This window comes from Cyphomyrmex costatus, unplaced genomic scaffold (assembly GCF_001594065.2).
Source record: "Cyphomyrmex costatus isolate MS0001 unplaced genomic scaffold, Ccosl1.0 scaffold43, whole genome shotgun sequence".
NCBI lineage: Eukaryota > Metazoa > Arthropoda > Insecta > Hymenoptera > Formicidae > Cyphomyrmex > Cyphomyrmex costatus.
The window spans coordinates 319,389-341,719 of NW_017278534.1; the positions used below are offsets into that span (position 1 = coordinate 319,389).

The following is a 22,331-nucleotide window of genomic DNA, read 5'->3' on the forward strand; positions in this document are numbered from 1 at the left end:
ACAATAAAATAATAAAAAGATTAGAAATAAACTACGAGCTTAACGTAATTGAAGAGTTGCTCTTGGAAATTATTATTTCTATAATACGTGGATCGTTCGATAAGTCTATGCAAAGTTTGAAATATATAGCACCACCAGTATATATCGAGAAGAAAATTAGGAAACGATAACTAGGAAGTAGGAAGAAAATAGAGGAGGAGGAAAGAGATTATATGATGTACAGATATGAATCTGGTAATATTTTCGTGTCATTCTTATTTAAGTTTTTGCTTATCCTGTTTTTGCTTTTTAATATTTATTTGTAATCTTTTTATTTTATTGTTTAACCGTTTTAATCATATTATGTACCCTGATAGCAAAATGATGCCAAATTGCGCGTAAATTGGCAGCAAACTCGATCAGATCTTGACTACAAAACCGTAGCCATCTGCGTCCGCATTTGGCTATGGATTTGGCCACAACATTTGCTGAGATGTTTTGCAACAGATTGGTGACAAAAACCGAGCAGAGTCTGCTGACATGATTTGAGGTTGGCAACAAATTGTAGACAGAGTCTGTATTGTCAGCAAACTGCTGCTAAACTGCTAACAACGCCTGTTGACATATTTTACAGCAGATTGGTTGTAAAAACCGAGCAGAGTTTGTTGACAATTTTTAATTGCAGAAAGGCAACAAATTGTAGACAGAGTCTGTATTACTAAATATTGCCAGCAAACTCTGTTCGGTTTTTGCTACCAATCTGCTATCAGATCATGTCGGCAGACTCTGCTCGGTTTTTGTCACCAATCTGCTGCAAAACATGTCAGCAAATGTTGTCACCAAATCCATAGTCAAATGCGGACGCAAATGGCTACGGTTTTGTAGTCAAGATCTGATCGAGTTTGCCGCCAATTTGCGCGCAAATTGGCATCATTTTGCTATCATGGTAATAAACTGCTGCCAAACTGCTGTCAACGTCTGCTGACATGTTTTTGTCAGCAGACGTTGACAGCATGTCAGCAGATTGGTAGCAAAACCCGAACAGACAATATTTGGTAATACAGACTCTGTCTACAATTTGTTGCCAATCTGCCATCGAACATTGTCAGCAGGTTCTGCTCCAAATCTGTTTCCACAGACTTTGCTATCAGAGTACTTAACATTGATAATGACCAGCGAAAGGAGTCTATTGTTTATATTTTCATCTTAACTGTCATTTACGAACAATAAATCTTATGTTTTAAGTATCAAAATTATAACTGACTCGTAGACCTTTTCAACGTACTTTTATTTAATATATATCATTTATATCTATATTATGTAGTACCAGTTAGACTCATGGTGTGCACACGCGCGCGCGTGTATGAATAGAGCGCAGATATTCCTTTATATTAATTTTACCTTTCCATGCTAATGATACCAATTGATACTCATGAATCTAGTCGACAATAGTCGACTTCTGTTTCAATTCTCGTTCATGCCGTTGGATTCTTTAGAGGCTCGTGCGCTTTGATAGTAACATTAGTAATCGATACCTCAGGTACTTACGTTAAATAGTTCGCAGTACTTGCGACGCCAGTACTTGTTTGCATATACGAATACATCCAATCGGAACGAGAAGACATTATAAGCCTATTGAACTTGAAATAGATTTGAGAAAAAGACCACGACTTTTCAGAGAGAGAGAAGCTCGAAAAGTTTTTTTTTTTCATTACGTTGATCGTGTTTTACGGTTGTGCATAGAAAAATAAGTTTATAGACACTTAAATCCAAATTCCAAGTGAAGATTCTATTAAACAATGTCTAGACCATTTTCGACTTGACAGCCGCGGTTGCCTTTTTCCCTGTGAGACGAGTCATCCCCGTCTTGATGCACTTCTTTCCTCTTGCCATCGTTTCCAGTATTCCCAGAGTTTTCACTATTATTCGTTGAATTCGCGGAATGGGACTTGTTCAATAGAGAGCTAAACTCACCAAATTTTAAAATTTCTTCCATTGCAGATTGCTCCAAATTAACCTAAAACGTATACAAATGGCTGGTATCTGAATAGGCTATCAAAGATAAGCTCAGCTACATACAGTCCGTCATGAAAGAGCGCTAGAAAACATTATATTATTATATTTTAAAGAGATATGAGAAATGAATATATAGGAATATGAGGCCATAAGGTAGATTAGATATTACTAGAAGATTAAAATAATTATAAACAGTGAAACAGTCACGAGATAATTAACTCCTAAGTACACTAAGAACAAGAACGAAGGATTCCAAGCTGAAATCCCGGTCGGTTGAGTAATTTTTTCGGGTGCTTATAATTTAAGTAGCAAATTGTTTCAGCAAATACACTGACGATGACTTTTCGTCATTTTGATGTCAAAATGACAGTAAATATAACATCAGCTTTTTTTTTCTGAGACAATGCTAAGTACAATACAGATAAACATTCTTATGTGACGGGCTGCAATTCTAAATTCTTCAATTTCTCTGTAGTTTCTCTACCTTACGTGGCCTGCCGCGTTTGTTTTTTGTCGGTGACGGAGAGGCTGTTTGACCGCTCTTCATCTTCGGCCATTGCAAGTGCGAATCCAAATGTTGCTTCAATTTGTCTTGCCTAGCGAACATTCGTGGGCAGATACTGCAAGCAAAAGGTCTTTCGCCCGTATGCACTCTTCTATGCCTCGCCAAGTGTGATGCTCTTGTGAAAGCCAAAGTACAAAGGTCGCAGGTAAAGGGTTTGTGTTGCGCTTTTTCAGATCTGCTAAGGATCCCTGTCTCTCTTTCTCTTCCCTCATTTCCTCCTGTTTTATTCATGATCTCGAACTTCCTCTTTAATCCTGTCATCAACGGTTCGTCGGAACTCTTTGAAGTTTCCTGTAAATTAATAAACAAAATCATTTCAAAAGCTTTGCGAGAGCGATTATAAATCAGAGCTTTGGTGAAAAAATTGTATCTGATAATTATATTTGATAATTTATATCTGATAAATTATATCTTGTAATTTTTAAGAATTTGTCATATTTAAAAAATTTTTTTTAAACATTTCCAGAGATTAGAATGAGTTGGACCTAGCGAAATAAGTACGGTGAAAATGCTTCCACGGCTTTCAATGTTGATCTCTTTTTCTAAGGTTACTCATATAAAAAGACGCTTACATATCAAATTTTAGGTTTTTATATATATGTATATGAAGACATGATCAAGTTAGAGCAGAAAAATAATTTTTTTAAATTTACAAATTTTATTTAGTAAAAATTTAAATAAAATTCTGAAAAATCGGTTACTCCGAAATACTAATAAGGATATTTTTTAATTTTTATTTAATGCGAATTTCGATTCTAAAAAAAAAAGATGACTTTTAAACATTTTTTTACCCCGATTCCGCTGATTGACCACCTTAACAAAATTCCATGTGAATTTCTGTTCAAGTTTCTACAAAATATATTTTTTTTAGATTTTTTTCAAAAGAGATGACCACATTGACAAAAAAAATTATATCTTTTTGTTAATTTAAAAAAATGAGCAACACAAATCATCTTTATCAGTTCCCTGGTATGTACACTTGATATCCTCGTTCCTTCGTTGTTTCGTAACATCCCGAAACCCTCTATCAACTACGCAAATACCGTCTGGTTTCATAATTTTTTAGAAACCATTAGGATCATTTAGCAGTATTTTCATTATTTTGGCGTCATTTTGAGTTGCATAGAAAGGTCCTTCCATTTCAACAATACAACAATTCGTTGGGCAAATGGTAAATGGTTTACACAATGATTTTTTTTTCTACCCTGAGATTTTCGTTAATAATTGTTGTTCGTACTTTTTTCATGACGAATATGTGTTCCATCAAATATTAGTACCATTTGTTCATTCAGTTCATATAGCTCTTTAGTTGTTTCAGACGTGATTACTGATGAGTTCTTTGCAAAATAGCCTGGAATATTCGAAACAATTCGGTAAAATATTTTTTTCAAATGAATTCATAACTTCTTTACAATAATCCGAGACTTGTTGCGCACAGTCAAGTTCAAGAACAACTGCGATCATACTGTTTGAATTACCAGTTCTTTACTTGAATAGAAAAACTACCAAAGCTAAAGTATAATATACGCATTAATACGTGCCTTGAATCTATGCTGAATACGATAAAAAAACTTTGAAATTGAGTTCTACTTTACCATTTCTTAGTCCAATATGTCGCTCCCAGAGCTGTTACTTCGTTGCACATCGTGACAACATTTATCTTATATAGAAACTATGCGATTTATACTCACAAAATAGTAGTCCACAGGCAAGTAGTTTACATGAAGAAACATCGTGGAGTTCTTATGATTGGATTTAGATGTCTAATTAAGACGTAATTATAATATGAAAATTTATATATGTGTAGCGTGTGAGTGAGATATTGATGTAGTGATGTGTCAATGATACGTAATTGTCTTGGTATAAGTGCTATTTCAAATGTGACTAATCGTTTTAAGGATCTCTTAGCGAGATGGATTTCTGTAAGGTCAGCATAGTACACAATCATAATGAGTATTTCATATACAGGGTCTCCCGCAGCTACCGTATTTTTTTTGAAGACGCATTTTTTTGATAATTTTATGATCAGAATTTTAATATAAAAATATCGAGGCTATATAATAGTTTTTAAATTAATCGTAATTAAATTTCGCTAATCACAGAGCTGACATTTCGCGCGCTCAGGCATGGCAATACAACAAATGTTTAAACAATACGAAAAATGTACAAATATTTTTCACACAACTTTCTGAAAAATATTGCATGTTAAGAGGCTCTCGTGTTACATTCATGATTTGTCAAATCGTTATACCTGACCGCGCGAAATGTTAGCTCTGTGATTAGCAAAATTTAATTGCGATTAATTTAAAAACTATTATAGCCTCGACATTTTTGTATTAAGATTTTCGTCATTAAATTATCTCAAAATATGTCCTTAAGAAAAAATGCGGTAGTTGTAAGACACCTTGTATTATTTTTTCCAACTCACATTCCAATATTTGGATTTTATTACACTTTTATATTTCTGGAAGGCACATTGTATCTGAATGTATAGAATCTGTGATGATTTAAATCACAGTTGTACATAAAAATCTTTTTTAATTTAGAAAATGACAATTTATGTCTTACTGTTATTGTCAAAGAATAACATCTTAATTCTTAGGTCATGTGTGTTTGATTTGTGTGCGCAAGCATACATGAAAGGATTTTGTAATTTGAACATCGTCTACCGAGCACCATTAGTACTAATTCAAAAACCTGATTTTGATCACGCTTTTTCGATGTAGTTCGGTCTTCAGGGTCTCTATATTCCATGGTTGGTACTATTAGATAATGATTGTAATAAAGGTGGTAATGTGTACCAGATTGTTGATATAGAAGGACTCCTGTTGATGTTGATGGAGTTTGTACATCATCCTCTCGATCTCTCGGTTTCTTCCTGTAGATAATTAATCGACACCGAGCGCATAAAATGTCACCAATTTGTACTGGTTTCCCGATCTTGTTACTGTATTTAAGTGATTCATCGTCATTTTGCACTATTTTACGTCTTTCATACTTCCGAAGGGGCAAGGAACAATTTACACATGTTGCTCCTCTTTTTAAAGTTTTCTTAATAAACTTTGTGGGTGTATCTTTTTTATATAATTTATGTGTCGATAACATTACTGATTGATTCTGAAATAAAAAGCAATCCTTAATATTTCTCTGTCAAATAAAATTTATTTAAAGACATATAGCAAATATTTTACAATCTCAAATATTTGCCTTTTTCGCGTCCAAGAAACGTAGAAATAGACACTAAGAAGTAAAAATATGTATTTGGATAAATATTCAGTAATGAGACTACCCTCCAAGGACCTTGACCTTGACGTATGTTGTCAAGATCATGACACCAATGACCATGAACAAATTTTAGCCGTCACTCGTTGTTTGTTAAAAAGTTATTAACAAAAAAAGTTAATCAATAAAACCTAACTTTTGGACATGACTACACTCCAATTAAACAAATTCCCTGCTTTAACAGCGAAAAATATTTTCTTATGTAATTTCTTATAAAATTTTTGTGTCTTTAGAGCAGAGAATTTGTATTTTTTAAAACATAAAATTTTTGTTTTAAAGGAAAAAAGTGGTTTTAAAGCAAAAAATTTATAAAGTAAAAAATATTATATTACGTATAATTTCAAAATGTATAATATAAGTACTGAGAAGATGTACAACATAAAATTCCACATACAAGCGTAGAAATTCGGACAAATTCTCTGCTCTAAAGACACAAAAATTATATAAGGAATTATATAAGAAAATAGGTTTGTTCTTTTTGAAGACGGTGCATGCACTTTCTGTATCTAGTGAAAGGTGCAGAACATTGTACGTTTTATTTGCCGGAACTTACGTCAATACAAAATAATGCACACATTCTATTTATATGACGGAACATTTGAAAATTGATACACAGAATTTTTGTACCATCTCTTGAGATAGTGCACCGTACAGTACATACATCGAAAATCAAAATAAAGGAGAATTACTGAAGAAGTATGTACTTAAATTATTAAAGGAGGATGTACTTTCATCGTCAGTTTCCATCTATATTTTTTATTTAAAAACTATTTTTTTAATAACCAATTAACCTTTGTGCAACATGTACTGTGTATGTATCAAATAGCGTTCTTTTTGAGAACTTGAACTGATCTATTTGTACCGCGCGCACTGTGACATTTTCAATTGTACCATGCGTACTACGTACGAAAAGTTCCTGCACGGTATTTTCAAAAAGAACATACATAATATTTTGCGCTGTTAAAGCAGGGAATTTGTTTCATCGGAGCGAGTCTCTCTATTAACGACTTTTTTTTTGATAATAACTTTTTAACAAATAACGAGCGAGACGGCTAAAATTTGTTCAAAATCACTCGGGGTCATGACCTAGACTATATGTTAAGGTCACTTGAGGTACCTTACACTGCATAATTAATATTTGCTATGTATTTTTAAATAAATTTCATTTGACAAAGAAATGTTAAAATTTGCTTTTTATTTCAGAATAAACCAGTAGTGTTATCGATATATGAATTAGACGAAAAACAATTGTTTAAAATGTTAAATTGACTCACAAGCTTTAGAAAGAGAGCTTTAAAAAGAGACGCAAGATGTGTAAATGTGCCTTTCTGCTCCGGAACAATGAAAGACGTAAAAAAGTGCAAAATGACGATGAATCACTTAATTACAACAACAAGATCGGAAAGCCAGTACAAATTGGTGACATTTTATGCGCTCGGTGTCTATTGATTGTCTATAGAAAGAAAACGAGAGATCGAGAGGATGATGTACAAGCTCCATCAACAGGAGTCCTCCCATTTCAACAATCTGGTTACATTACTACTTTTACAATCATTATCTAATAGTACCAACACTACCAACACTCACAGTCATCTGCTGATGATCTATCATTCGTTCCTCGATTGAATCAAAAAGAAAATGAGGAATGCCATTTCAGCGAATTATAGCATAAATTCTGTTTTCTCTGGAGTCAATCAAAATAATTACTGTGTTATTTAAAGTCCGATTACAAGTCCGATTTAAAAAAAAAAAGATTTTTATTCCTCGAGGGAATCAGTATTACTCTATACATATCATAAAAAAAAAATTTTCAGAGACTAATTAAACAATATGAAATTATACTCAAACCTTAGTACAATAGAAGTATTAGATCATAAGAATTTCGTCAACCAGTTGTCCGACAACAGTAATTATGGATCATTATATGTTGAACGCTTAAAAACATTCACTGGTCACAGTTAAATAGGAAAACATTGATAAATTGTGTGGCATGAAGATGCCGATGAGAAATTCAAAACTCGGACTGTTTTGCAAGCTTTAGTAGTTTTCCTATTCAAGTAAAGAACTGGTAATTCAAACAGTACGATCGCAGTTGTTTTTGAACTTGACTGTGGGCAACAAGTCTCGGATTATTGTAAAGAAGTTATGAATTCATTTGAAAAAGATGTTTTACCGAATTGTTTCGAATATTCCAGGCTATCTTGCGAAGAACTCATCAGTAATCAGACGTCTGAAACAACTAAAAAAAACTATATAAGCTGAATGAACAAATGGTACTAATATTTGATGGAACATATATTCGTCATAAAAAAGTACGAACAATTATTAACGAAAATCTCAGGGTAGAAAAAAATATTGTGTAAATCATTTACCATTTGCACAACGAATGGTTATATTGTTGAAATGAAAGGACCTTTCTATGCAACTCAAAATGACGCCGAAATAATGAAAATACTGCTAAATGATCCCAACGGTTTCCAAAAAATTATGAAACCTAGCGATATTTGCGTAGTTGATAGAGGATTTCGGGATGTTACGAAGCAACGAAGGAATGAGGATATCAAGTGTTCATGCCAGCTCTAAAGGGAAAAGGAACACAACTGAGGACTGAAGAATCAAACTCTCGCGATGGGTTAATAAAATTCGTTGGGTTGCTGAAGCGATTCATGCAACTCTCGGACAGAAATACCAACTTCTTCACCATATACTGGATAATAAAGTCCTCCCAAAAGTTCGACTATACTTCAAAATTACTTGATTTTTAAACAATATTTTTGGCAAGAGACTCAATTCTGACTTTGGAGCTTCGAATGTATACATATACAAAAACTGTCATTTGTTTAATTATTTACATAAAAAGAATGGTCCTTTGAAGCTCTACATCCTATTAGATCGACATAACTGAGTTGCTAAAACTCATCACAAGAAAACAGTTATATGAACATTGGGGATTACCGCCTCAATTATCGCACTTCGTCAATTGTTTTAACAACGTCTCATCTCATTTGTTATTAAGCAGATCTAATGAAAAATCTTAATATACTTTTATTCCTGTAATATCAGCTATAAATAAATTTGCATTTAAAAATAATATTACAAAAAATACACTCGCACTTTAATGATTGAAAACATTTAACTCATTTTCTGGAAAACTTGATATTTTTTAATTATGTCGTTCCGGCAAATGTTGAACGATATGTATACAGAAATATTCCCTTTTTCTCTTTCTCTTTTTTTTATGTGTACACACAACACACGCGCACGAACGCGCGCGCTCTTCACATATACATAGGTATACATGACATTCATAGGTTATATGCATAATATATACAGAGATAGAAAGAGAGAAAAAGAGGGAAAGAGAATTTTGCAGCAAAAATGCAACTGCACATTGCAGAAAACAATTAAGTATACGTTTCGCTACTACAGATGGGGTGGACTTTGCTTCGCATGGAAAGTCTCTAGATAGAAGAGGGATATCAGGTGGATCTCGCTTCGTGGAATTCATTACAAAATCACAAATTCCTTGCTTTAAAAACAAAAGTTATATAAAAAAATGTTTTTAGAGAAATAAATTTTGTTTTTAAAACAAAAAATTTACTTTAAAATAGAGAAATTTTGTTTCATATGGTAGAAGAGACGTGATTTTCTAAACTTATTAACAGATAACGAGCGACGGCTAAAACCTGTTAGAGGTCATTAAGAGTCATGACCTTGACAACATATGACAAAATTATTTGGGGGAGTTACACTTACTTGTATGTCCGATATCGTGGCATCTATCGATCCGTCATTGAGATTAGGCTCGCATTCAATAATCCTTGAGGCATCTTCAGAATTTGATTCTCGCGGGGAGTCTTTTAATCTCGATTCCGGTGGATCGTTATTCCGTGTAACACGACCCACGGATACTCTCTTCTGCCCTTTAAATCTAGTTTCCCGCTTATACATCGGAGGAGGTATACATCTCTGAAAATAGTTATAACAAATATTCAGATTACTATTTATTTTTTTTCTAAATTATTGAATGTAAGTCTCCATGGATGTACCCAGCTGGGAGGTAAGCAAAAATCATCGTCACACAAAATTTATTAAAATATTTACATTAAAGTTAGCCTATGAAAATCTTGAATAAACTTTTTTTTACAAATAACGCGTGAATCACCAATTGTTTGATTTTTTATTGTAAAAATAATTTCTATAATTTTAATTGTTTATTTTTTTGCCAAAACTTATAACGAGGCAAACGGCCCCTCTGCCCTTCTTTTGTGTACATCCATGTGGATTCCCGTGTCGACGAAAAGTGAGATCAAAAAACGTAAACGATCATCAGATAAAATCTCGCAAAATAAGCTAAATCGTATATCCTTTGAGTTTACAATTTGCGTTTCCATGGATCGCGGAAACTCGTCGAAGCTATCCTCATTCCCATCAATCACCATCGGATCATCTTCCACTTCGATGTCATCCATTTTAATGTGATCCTCCATTGCATTGATGGTTGAGTGTTTCGGTAGGAAAGGAATTACCGATGGTTCTTTGAAGTATTCGGTAGTGTGTACTCTAGTTTCAATATGGCATCGTTGCATCCGTGTCTCAACCCTGGTATAGAGGTTGCGGTTGCTCTCCTGATTTCTCGGTTCCCCAGAGAGACCACGTATTTCCAAATCGGTGGCAGTTTTTATAAGCGAGGGAAGATGCTCCTCCGCTACATCGATGGATCCTCTGTACATGAAATCCAAGAGGCATTCCATTTCCTCAACAGCAACACCTAAGCGGTAAAAATACAGTGTGTCAGGATACATTTTAAATTCTTTAAATTTAGAAGTTTTCGAAGAGGTGATATAGATACTTGAAGATAAAAAGATTTCGAAATAAAGATAAGGACAAAACTCTCTCTTTCTCTCTTGCATGATTTTTAAAGTTTGTTTACGCGTGATATTTACCGTTACCCTTAGAAAAAGTAATAAGTAAGCCTCGAAAAAAGTACAGCTTTTTTTAATTAAAAAAAATAGAAGCTTGATTTTTTATGTATATGTTTATGGATCGCAAGCTTTCATGAAATCCAACTTTCATGAAAAGATTTTACTGCTATGTAAAAACAGCTTGTAATCCTTTCTCTATTTTTGTTTCTCTCAGATGAAATATTCAGTATACGAATTAAAAAAAGCTCGTGCAAACTTGAAACTTTCTTTAAATGTTTAATTTAAAACATTATGAATGTTTCATCAAAATATCATCAATGTATACCTTTTAAAATGAGAATGGGTTGTTCTCCATAATGTTCCTTAAAGACTCTTTCAAAATAAGGGCTGCACGCTGCTAGTACCAACCTATGGGCTCTCAACATGCCACCCTGACAAGCCAAAGTCGCGTCCGTCAAGGAGCCACTTCTGTAAAGAGCTTCAAACAAACCTGACAGATTTGCCAAGTGATTGTTCCATGTAAGGTTGAATGTCTTATTGTTGTCCATTTTATCGAGTATTACTTATTAATCTGAAATATATAAAAATTTCGTATTTTAGCAACATCACAGTAGGACAAATTAATTTGAATGCAAAAGAGTATGTTTTTTTTTAAATGCATATAGAGGAGACCGGAACTGGTTATCGTATGGGGTTAATTGTCAAAATGTTTATAACTAAAAAATCTCTTTTTTTGACTGCAGATTGCTGATATAATACTAATTTGTCGTATAAAATGGTTTGTACCAAAAATATTGCATATCAATATTATTTACAATGATTTTTAAGAAAATAAAGTTGGTAAGTTTTTCTTATCTATTTTATTGTCTGACAAGTCTTTGACATTTTATTATAGTCGCGATATTCTTGTATTCATAGAAAATGATACGTCTTAGAAAATTTTACTAAAATTAATTATCCTGACAAAGTTAATACGCAAAGAGAAAGATATTATTTATTATTAGGGATAAATAGATATTTGGAATGAAATATTAAAATGGCCCACCCTGTACATATATAACATATATACAATAAATGACAGAATTGATTATTCGAATTTTAGAGAAAATACACAAGATTAAAAAACAGAACGAATAAAACAAAATTAAAGAAAAGCAAAAAAATATACAAAAATAATAAGTTGAAATAAAGAAAAAGAACAGATACAAAGAGTGATAGCAGTAGTGGAGAGAGGAGGGGGGGGAGAGAGAGAGAGAGAGAGAGAATGATAGAAAAGAGAAGAATCGAAGGCCGTATAAAGATAAGAGAACTGATAGGTAGAGGTTCTATAGGAACGGATAGCAAGGTCGGAGGGTGAGATTACGGCGAGAATGATTATGAGGATTGACATGAGGATAGAGGTAGGAAGCAATGTAGGATGCCGGAATGGATGATGGAGAAACTGAAACAACACGTAAGAAAGTCTTTCTGCCATCATCGGCGGAGAGCCACTCGAGTGCATTATAGAAAGGCGAGATGTTCATTTTTGCGTAAATTATATATAAAGCATACGCAGTTGGTCATAAGACGTTTTAGACTAAACCTCTGCTGGCCAGTTAAATCAGTGAAGAAGATAGCGCATTAATCGAACAGAAGGGAGATGAGGGAAGACATCAGTCATATACACAGCGAGATGGGAAGACTATTTTTTATGTTATTTAAGCCTCCAGAGAAAACCATTGACCCTATTGGAGATAACTCTTGTTTGTTAAGATTAGCTCAAGATGCTAATATTATAATAAGAATACCCAGATTTGTAGCCTGAGCATCTACCTTAATAGGACAGTCGTTAAGCTTGATGATGTACGTCGAAGTGAAACTATTGTCACATTATATTATACTAGGAAGGGGAAAAGGAAGAGAAAAAGAAAATGATAGTGCGATTCTTTATCTCAATAGATTTTTTTAAACTCACCTGTTTGCACTAGATACTTTTTACTATTAATTTATGTTACTGAAGCTATAGAATTATCTCTACTAAGTAAGGAGAAAAAAGTCAATTAAGATAAATGACCAAAGTAATTATTCCTAAACCTTGTTTCGCATAGAAAGTTCAACACCCCTTGGTAGGGGGCCTACAAAATAATTTATATAGTAGAAATAAGACGTTATTTGTTAAATTTTTTGTTAATATTTTCTTAACAAATAACGAGTGGCGGCTAAAATTTGAAAACCTTGATAGAAATTTCTTCGTAGGTATATAGTTAATAAAAATCTCAATTTTAGAAACATACATATCTATTTCCAATAAAATATACGAGTATGCCCATATATTGCATAAGCATTTTCCCATGCCACTGAGTATCTTCCTAATGTTAAATAAATTCTCTTTTATGAGTCATGTATATCTCTCCTTTTCTCAAGAATATCTCCCTTATGAATCGTGCGTATCTTTTTAAAGCGTGTATAAACCTAGCAAACAAACACCAAACGAACAGCAAACGTAAAAGTTTGTGTTTTATTTATTACATAAAAGTCTCACAAGTTTAATTGCTAAAATGTTAGTATTCAGTGTAATAAAAAGAAAGAATAAACTGTTTACAAATACAAACACGAATGTTAGAACATTCGCATCAGACGCGAGCAAATACAAGAAGCGAAACAATATTTTGAGTTGTTGATTCACCTTGGCATCCTGAGTTATTTCCTAACAAATTTTGGTATGCGTTCGCTAGGTGTTTTTTGCTACGCGGCTTTATGAGAAAATTTTAAAGATACCACCCTAAAGCCGTAATTACACTAGCGATTATGCGATTGTGAGTGACAATTAAGGATTACTTTCCAACCAATCAGAGCAAAGCAGTCACCAATTGCTTTGCTCTAACTGGTTGAAAAATAATCCTTAATTGTCACTTACAATCGCACAATTGCTAATGTGATTACGGCTTAAAGAAAGGCGGCAACATTATATGAGAATTCCTCAATAACATCAAAATGTTGGAAGTGCATGGGTATAGTGAATGATGATGTGATTGAAGTTTGAGCGTTCATAGAGCAAAAGTAAGCTAAAATTAAACAGGTAGACAATTAACGATCTGTCGTACGTATGACCAAATATTTTCGTACGACTAAAAATTTCCTACCTTTGTCTCCGCGTTTGAACCCAAAGTCTATATCTGATTGTGAGTCCATTGACGATAAAAAAAATATTTCGTTGAAATTCTAGTCCCGGAAATGCTCCGAACAGTTTGAAACTGAGTTCGAAACTCCGACGCGTTTCTGTATTATATGCGATCAAGAATTTTCTACGTTTGCCCTTGAGTTTAAAACCAAAATTTACAAGCTACGAGAGCAATGTCTAAGAAAATAAAAAAACATAATTTGTTGAAATACCGTATACGGACGTGTTTCGAATTATTGAAAACTCCTGCTCGTTCTCTCGTACGTTTTCATCAAAAGTTTTCATTTATTGTTACATTTCTTTTAAGAGATTCTACCATTTTCCATGAAGGATTACATTTGTTTTCTTCTTGACAACATTGGATGATAGAAGTTAAAATTGAATTATATACATAATTATATTTTTTGTTTTATTATCATTATATTTAAAGAGTTTTACATTTCTCAACGTATTATTGCAAGGTGGAGGGGGGAAGAGAAAAAGAGAGAGAGAGAGAGAGAGAGAGAAAGAGTTATTTGTGGCCACGTATCAGATATTTCTGATATCAAATTTAATGAGAAAAGCAAAGGATTATTATGTCATATTGTAATTAAATTTCATTTATACACATATATGTGTGATTATTTGTTCAAATTATGTATTTATAACCGAAATCTCTCATCTTTAATAATTTCATATTTCAATATATTATTAGGTCTACAACTTAATTCTCGGTTATTATATATATTCAATCGATTACAGCACTTATTCAAATTTGAATCTTTTTTTCGCCATACAGTCGTTTTGGGTCATCCTCAAGTTTTAATAAAAGATATAGTATATATATGGTAATAATAGGTATAGTATATCGCTCCACAATCGCTCCAAATGTCAATAACATAACTATGTTAATGGTTTTATGAATGAAGTCCATATTCATAAAATATGCTTCTAAATATAATTCAAATTTTCAAGGATGGGTGAAATGTTCAGATCGTGTTAATGTTTCTGTCAGTTATATAATAATATATTGCAAATGGGGGTGCGAACAAACGGCCAACTTTGTTACACCGATGCGACGGGGAGACGGTTGTCTATTCACGCAAGCGATTTGCCGTGGCGGATCTGCTACTCACAGATAAGTGGGCGAGATAAGCAATGAATCCATCGCGCCAGATCCATCTATGCATGCGAGCAGCTAGCTTTCTCTGCTGTGACGGGGTTGAACATTTGTTCGCATCGATACGTTACTTACTGCATTTGTTTCCGCCATCTTTATTTATGTTACTGGAGAGTGTATTAGAAATTTGAAATAAATTGATGAAAGGCGTTATTAAAGAAAAAGTAATGTTAATACAAGCATATTTAGTTGTTAAACAAGTGCAATTATTCTATTCTTTAATTGAAATACAATTTATTTAAGAATATAATTTACTTTTGTTTTAAGAATGATTTTTATTCTGAATCGAACTGATTATTCTTGGCACTATTTTAAGCCTCTTCTATTAAAATATTCTTAATTTAAGACATCTTTTAATTTCTTTAAAAATCTACTTTCTTATTTGTTAAATATAAAAATTTTGTTGACATTAAAATTTTTTTCGTCTTTTTGTCTTCTATAATATTTCTTGTGCTGTTTACCCATGCAAGACTTCGTTTCAGACAAGTAACATGAGTAGTATGAGTTATGGGACTCCAAAGAGAATAGCCTAGAAGCGGCCTATGACAGGAAGAGAATTCTACGGTAATTTTCTTACTGTCGCAGATCGCTTATTCGTTGGCCATTCCCTATGGAGCCCCATCACTCGTACGTACACTATTCATGTTGCTGAAAACTGACAGTCTTGCGCCTGTAGATACATACATACACATGAATATCCTAAATAGATACCCATGAGTACATACTTGTGATTATGAAGGAAATATCCACAAGTAGAAACTCCAATTCTCCCTACGATGAGTATTTCCTTTTTTGTTTTTCTATCTATAAGATTTCCACCAGGGAGGATCATTATCTTGACAATATTATATATGTACGTCCAGATTAAAGTTATCAGAAAAGCTTCCCCAAATTGGCATATTAGCATAATACTCTATTAATTAAGAGAAAAGCAACAAAAATAATAGTGGTTCGTTAGTTTTCAAATTAACGAGTTACTTTTATGAAGTAACTTTGCCAACCTTTGATCTTATATTGATCGTGTGAGGGCCGCATTAGAGTATGAAGATCCTATTTGACAGCTAAAATACAAATAAAGTGTAACGTCTAAAAACGTCGAAAAACTAATAGTTATTTAAAAAGATAAATGATGTAAAGTATGAAAAAATATTAACGGAAATAAGGGTCGAATTCTGCATAGTTAAAGCACAAATTAGCAAATACAATATATAATCTTAATAAATCATAAAAAAAAGTGTATCCAAACGTCTCGACTTTTTGAAATTATTCCAAAAAACGAAAAATTATATGTAATCTCATAAGTTTCAATAGTAAAGACGGAGATTTATCAAAAATGTATAAGAAAGGATATATCAATCACAGCAGGTGCACAGCTGAATGATGTTAAGTCGGTTCAAAAATATCCACAAAAAGTTAAAAAGCATAGAGAGGATTATAATAAAATTAATAAGCACAATAATGTTTATAAAAAAAGTCAGTAAATTAATATTAAAAACGATTAATCAATAGATAGGCATAATTTAAAAAAGGAAATAAATAATCTTGTAAATAGATATTGTCCTTGACAGAACCTAAAATCGATTAAATGTGTTTATCACTTTAGAATAATTCGTAACTATCTTTAGCATTAAAACCTGACTTGATTTATAAGCTAGTCTTTTTTATAGTATATATAGCATAGTTCATAGTGCAGTCATTAGGTCTGTTCTTTATTCCCTGCAGGAAATAAAGAACAGACTTATAAATCCTCATGTTTGTTTACATCGCTGGCTGTTTATATCTTACATAAGAATATACATTTTTTTTATACGAGTATAAGGCTTCTTGTATAAAGTCTCGGCGATCTAGAGACTTAGGATGCTTGTTTGGAATATTAAAAATCCGAATACGACTCCCGACCGAGGTATTATTTTTCACAATAAAGAAATTTATTTACACATTTCCAGTATTAAGATCTCTTTAACAGACATCTATTGAGCATCAAAATTTAATTCTGATATTATTACAGTAGTTCAGCTGTGTTTCTAAGTCCACAAAAATGAATTTGGCACATGTGTATATTTATAATATTTAAGCATTAAAGATTTAGCTTCGACCATTTATAGGCCGTTATTCCTCATTTCCTATTCTTGTATTTTCACATGTACGGTACAATAAGATTCTTATAATTGACTCCCACTCACTCACTCACTCTCTCTATCTCTCTCACAGCGAAAACAATCCTGCACCCATATGTCTCACGTCACGGAAATGCGAGACGTGAAGTATTCACAAAGGATGCGCAAACTGAGGAATTTAAAGAACGCGTAAAACTGCGCATCGAAATATTCCTTGCCATGTGCACATGTCTACGATCGGGAAGCTTATTAATCACGTACATACACACGCACATTGTGTACACTATTAGTAACCGCGTACGCCCACGTATGCGGAATACTAATACACTTTCGCGATGGATCCGCGATCGTTGCATCATAAACTCGATCATAAATGAATTTAAGTAATCCCATCGCGGGAGGCAGAGGGAAGGAAGCGATGCGATTCAATCACGCGCTTTTAATCAGCGCACAATTATTCCAATTCCGCGCACAGTGTTATTCACTGACCTGTCACACGTCATTAATGCGCGTCCCATTGATTAATCGCGCGTCGAAAATTCTATATAATTCGAACGAACACAGCAATTATTGGCGTGTATTTTCGCGGGCTCTCCACCTCATGGCGGAATATTCTCCCTACTGCCTCTTCGTCCGAATTAAAATCGATTTCAATACGTTTCTTAATTTCGCCTTGCTTTTAATCAAGCGTTTTTATCAGGTCACTTTACTTACTTACAGTGTCACGGGTTAGAAATGTAGACGGATATCGTGTGCGCCGTGGAGAATCATTGTTGATAAACTCTCGCAGGGGTATATTACACACGCGAAGAAGAAGGGATCTCAAAGGAGAGATTCTCCATCGGGGGAGGGCTCGCGGGCGTTCGGCGTGTGCCATGTACGTGTGTAGAGGGTAACAACGGCGAATAGTCATGCGCAGACGTGAACCCTCGCGTAGCCTCGATCCATAATTTTGTTGGTGGACCCCCCCACGCATTTCCAAGGGACTACCGTTCCCTGTGCAGGAATGGGCCAAACGCACCCTTTTTTCCCCCATCTTTTTCTCATCGCGGGCGATGCGACCGGAGCAAGTTCGCGAATGCGTGAAATCGATTGGCGTGACTTTCAGGTGAACGAGTCTAATATTGAATATTAAAAAAAAATAACTGTAAAGCTTACAGGAACGTTCGGTGGCAACTAAAACAATTAATAACAATTCGGACGAATCGTGTTTACAGTTAGAACTTGACTTGAAGGGTTCCTTAAATTTATCTTTAGATGCTCAGTAGCTCATGAAATAATTCGTGGAGCATCTGAAGGTAAGTTGAAGGAAGCCTTAAATTTTAGGCCTGACTATGAATATGGGCTCCGGTATCGTTACCTGCGAGCCTAAGCCGTGAGAAATTGATCAATCACAAAAAAACACAAACGGGAAAAAATAATCAACTATGATTGGTCAATATACCTTATGGCTTAAGAGCTTTGATAATGTCTGATTGTACAAAGTCCATTAGAGATAAGATACGCGCGTTATTAGGGAACAATGTAAGCGAATTCCTGTAATAAACTTGAGCTTGAAGTCCTAAGCCGTAAAAAAAAAAGTTGACCAATCATAGTCGATTATTCTCCTTGCATTCTACTGTGACTGGTCAATTTCTTACGGTTCGAAACTTACAAGCTTCGATAACAGCTTATTGTAACCTCTAAAGAAAAAAAATGCTAAAAAAAAACAACGCGAAAAAATTACGTACAAGTAGAACGCCGAAGTCATAATATTGTGTTTTAACTTATAAGTGTGTTTTTACTTATAAATGAAGTCATGGTGATATCCTACAATATCATGACTCTGTGTTCTATCCGGGTGTATACAAGCTCCGCTAAACTAATCGCGTGGCGATTCTCGCAGTGTAAATTCACGTTGAGAAATGTCGCTCCGACGTGTGACGGCGACAATGTCGCGAAGCGACCTTGAACGTCACGAGCCGTTCTTCCGTCGGGCTCTCGCGTAACTCTGATGTAACGCGTAGTAACCAGTAGCCAATCTGGAAACGATCAGGAACTTTGGTGCGACGAACGGACTAGCGAAAACTGTGAGAGAAACGCAATTGGGCTCATAATACGTCTGGTTGCAAATCGCGCGCTGGTAGCGTGTATATTACTCACGTGCGACTTACGTATATATACGCACATCAGATACACGGTATAACGAGGAGGGGGGGGGGGGAGATCGCCGTGTATATTCCAGGAATGCGCGAGTCTCGCGCGTCCAAGCGCGAAATCGCCAAACGGCGCGAAAGACGTCGGAGTCGCATTCGCCGCGTCACATCGCGCCGCGCCGGTGCCTTCTCACTCTCTCTCTCTCTCTCTCTCTCTGCGAGCTCTATTAATATCCGCGCCTCGACGTCGACGTCGCGTCTCCGGAACGCGCTCCGACGACAGAGGCGCGGGGAAGGAAAATAGGCGAAGAGCGAGCTTTCTCCTCGTGTTCGTAGGCGATTTCCTCTCGGATCGCCTTCGCGAGAAGCACAGTAACGCGTTTTGTGTGTACGAGGTACGTTTTGTTCACCCCGGGTACCTGCGAGCCTCAGGTATTTTGCTCAGGGCGGATAATGATCGCGGGGAATTACCTTTCCTCCTTTTCCGATACGTAGGCCTCGTGTGTTGGAGCTGCGGTGGTGTTTTCGTGCGGCGACCGGGTACAGGGAATGTATATACACACTTGCTGGAAGGGCGGTATTGCGATAAATGTATATATGTCACACGGGAGAAATGAGACTTCTGGTATATACTCTGCGAGGGGCACGGCGCGGCCGACAGCGCAGGCGACGTGTTAGGGCTCCCTCGACCGAGTCGCGACTGATATCATTTCCAGCGGGGGACTGTAGGGTCGGCGGCCAGAACCCCACCAGGGGGTCTTCGTGCAACCCCCACGCGGGCGTCGTAGTAGTAGTCGTGTACGTCGTCGACGTTGCCGCCGCCGTCGTTGTCTTCGTCATCGTCATCATTGTCATCATCCTCGTCCTCGTCGTCATCATCATCAACGTCGTCGCCGTCGTGCGCTTTGCTATAGCCTCTCGAAATCCCCCGCGCACATATATATATATATATATACGCGTGTATATATTTTAGCGTTTCACGGGGAGAACATCGCCGTCTCACTCTCTCTCTCTCTCACTCGCTCTTCCCCTCTCCCCTTTCTCCCTCTGTCTTTTCCCCCTTCCTTTCTCTCTCTCTCTCTCTCTCTCTCTCTCTCATTTTCTCTCTTCTCCTTAGGTTTTCTCTCTTTTTCTCCCTTCCGACACCGAGCCCCGATACGTCTCGCTCGCGCGCACGCCACGACGCTCTTCCCCCCTTATATTGCCCCCTTTGCTTCGTTACGCGTCGTGGGTGCCTTATACCAACGCCCGACGACGCGTCGTGGCGCGGCGTACCCAGCGATTTCCATCCACTCCGAATCCTCGCCCCGACTAGGGGTTGCCTCTTGTTATTATCGGGGAAAACAACGCGCTCCCTCCTTTTGCGAGATCAATTTTTTTTTTTTTTATTCATAATTTTTTTCCACCCCGTGTGCGATAAAGATGACATTCTAGAGATAATTGTAATCTATATCCCAATAGGACAGCTATCGACGTTTCCACCATTAAACACAGAGGTGGCACAAACCCGAAGGACACAAGAGATGCGTGGGCCTCGGGAGACGCGTATAAATACCTCTGCACATAGGGTGTGTCTCGTGCGAAGTGTACTTCTACATTGGGCAATTTTTAATCAATTTCCTCTGGAAGTACACGATATGAACAGTCACTATCTGGATTATTATATCCTTGGTATTCTACATATATCTATATATAATTAATCAGGCTCGAAGTTCTATCGAAATAAGATTTAAAATAAATTTGTTTTCGTAATCTTTGAACTTTATTATTTTATAACTTGCAATAGAAAAGCTACGAGTTCTTTTGAACCTCAGTTCTTTATACGAAAGAAAAATCGACTTGACGTCACCGCAGAGATTTGCATTTTTCAAAGGAAATCCTCGAAAAAAACGCGAAATTAGCAAGTATAGGGAATCATTCTATGGGAACCTTCTCATATGCTAACGCTCGACGTTCATTTTTAGCGTCACGTTAGCAAAATTGACATTTGATATTCGTCAAATGACCATATGGCCTATTTTGGTGCTAAAATGAATGTCAGCATGATACGGTCCAAATCTGTGCGCACACGTTATTTCGATCTCATTCCATTAAAACGGACGCTGTCTGTCTCTCTCTCTCTCTCTCTCTCTCTCTCTCTCTCTCTCTCTCTCTCTCTCTCTCTCTCCCTCTCTCTCTCTTTCTTGGAATTCGAGTCTGTGTCGAATTCGAGTCGAGCACACTAAAAGTATTCTCGTTTAGCGCCTTCGAATTCTGTTTGTATCACACAAGCGATAAGATATCCGCCGCTTGCGAGGAATTCGCTCACCCAGGAAGGAGGAGGAGGAGGAGGCAGTGGGGGGAGGGGGAGGGGGAGGGGGCCAGCGGAAAGTAAAATTTGCTCGTGGAAACGGCGACTGGGAAATGACGCACTCGCGCGCACGAAAATTTGAGCCGAGATCTTGCAACGCGAAACCACGGAGCTCCGCTCCGTTGCGACGCGGTGCATAAGTGTCGCAATACAGCGGACGAGCCCTGACGTGATCTCTCTCGGCGCGTATATTCGTAGCCGTGCCCGCGCCTCGTATCGACGCGACAAACGCGTCGTTTCGTCAGTGCCGCGCCATTGAGGCGGTATTCCTTTGGCGATTTTTGCCGACGAAATTACAGCGTGTGTTTATGACGCGCGTTTATCAATTATTGCGCGATCGCCACGCGATTCACGCGAGAGAGAAAGAAAAGCGTTTCAACATACCAAGCCAATTGATTTTTCGTATTGTGACCCCCTCTCTCTCTTTTTCTCTCTCTCTCTCTCTCTCTCTCTTTTGGTGGCCTAAGTGAGCACGGATAGTCCGGCAACTGATTTGGGGGCAGCGAGCGAATATCGATTCGTTATTTTTAGGGGCAGTCCATCCGCTGTGCGGACCCCACCTACCTTGTCCCCAGAGTTCCGGAGAAAGCCCTTTTTAATGATGATGTTATCACCGCGTGTGATTTATATTTTGAGAAAACTA

At 36.1% G+C, this 22,331-nt stretch overlaps 1 protein-coding gene across 1 annotated transcript; it reads right to left on the minus strand.

The window, feature by feature from the left end:
• Window positions 1-1,771: 1,771 nt before the first annotated feature.
• Window positions 1,772-20,401, minus strand: LOC108777285 (zinc finger and BTB domain-containing protein 14). Its single transcript, XM_018544123.1, has 6 exons — window positions 19,810-20,401; window positions 11,093-11,338; window positions 10,222-10,613; window positions 9,599-9,811; window positions 2,480-2,851; window positions 1,772-1,996 (listed from the first exon to the last, which is right to left on the minus strand). The coding sequence occupies exons 2-6, from the start codon at window positions 11,313-11,315 to the stop codon at window positions 1,772-1,774; spliced, it is 1,425 nt and encodes a 474-aa protein (XP_018399625.1). The 5' UTR covers window positions 11,316-11,338; window positions 19,810-20,401.
• Between the last annotated feature and the right edge of the window lie 1,930 nt (window positions 20,402-22,331).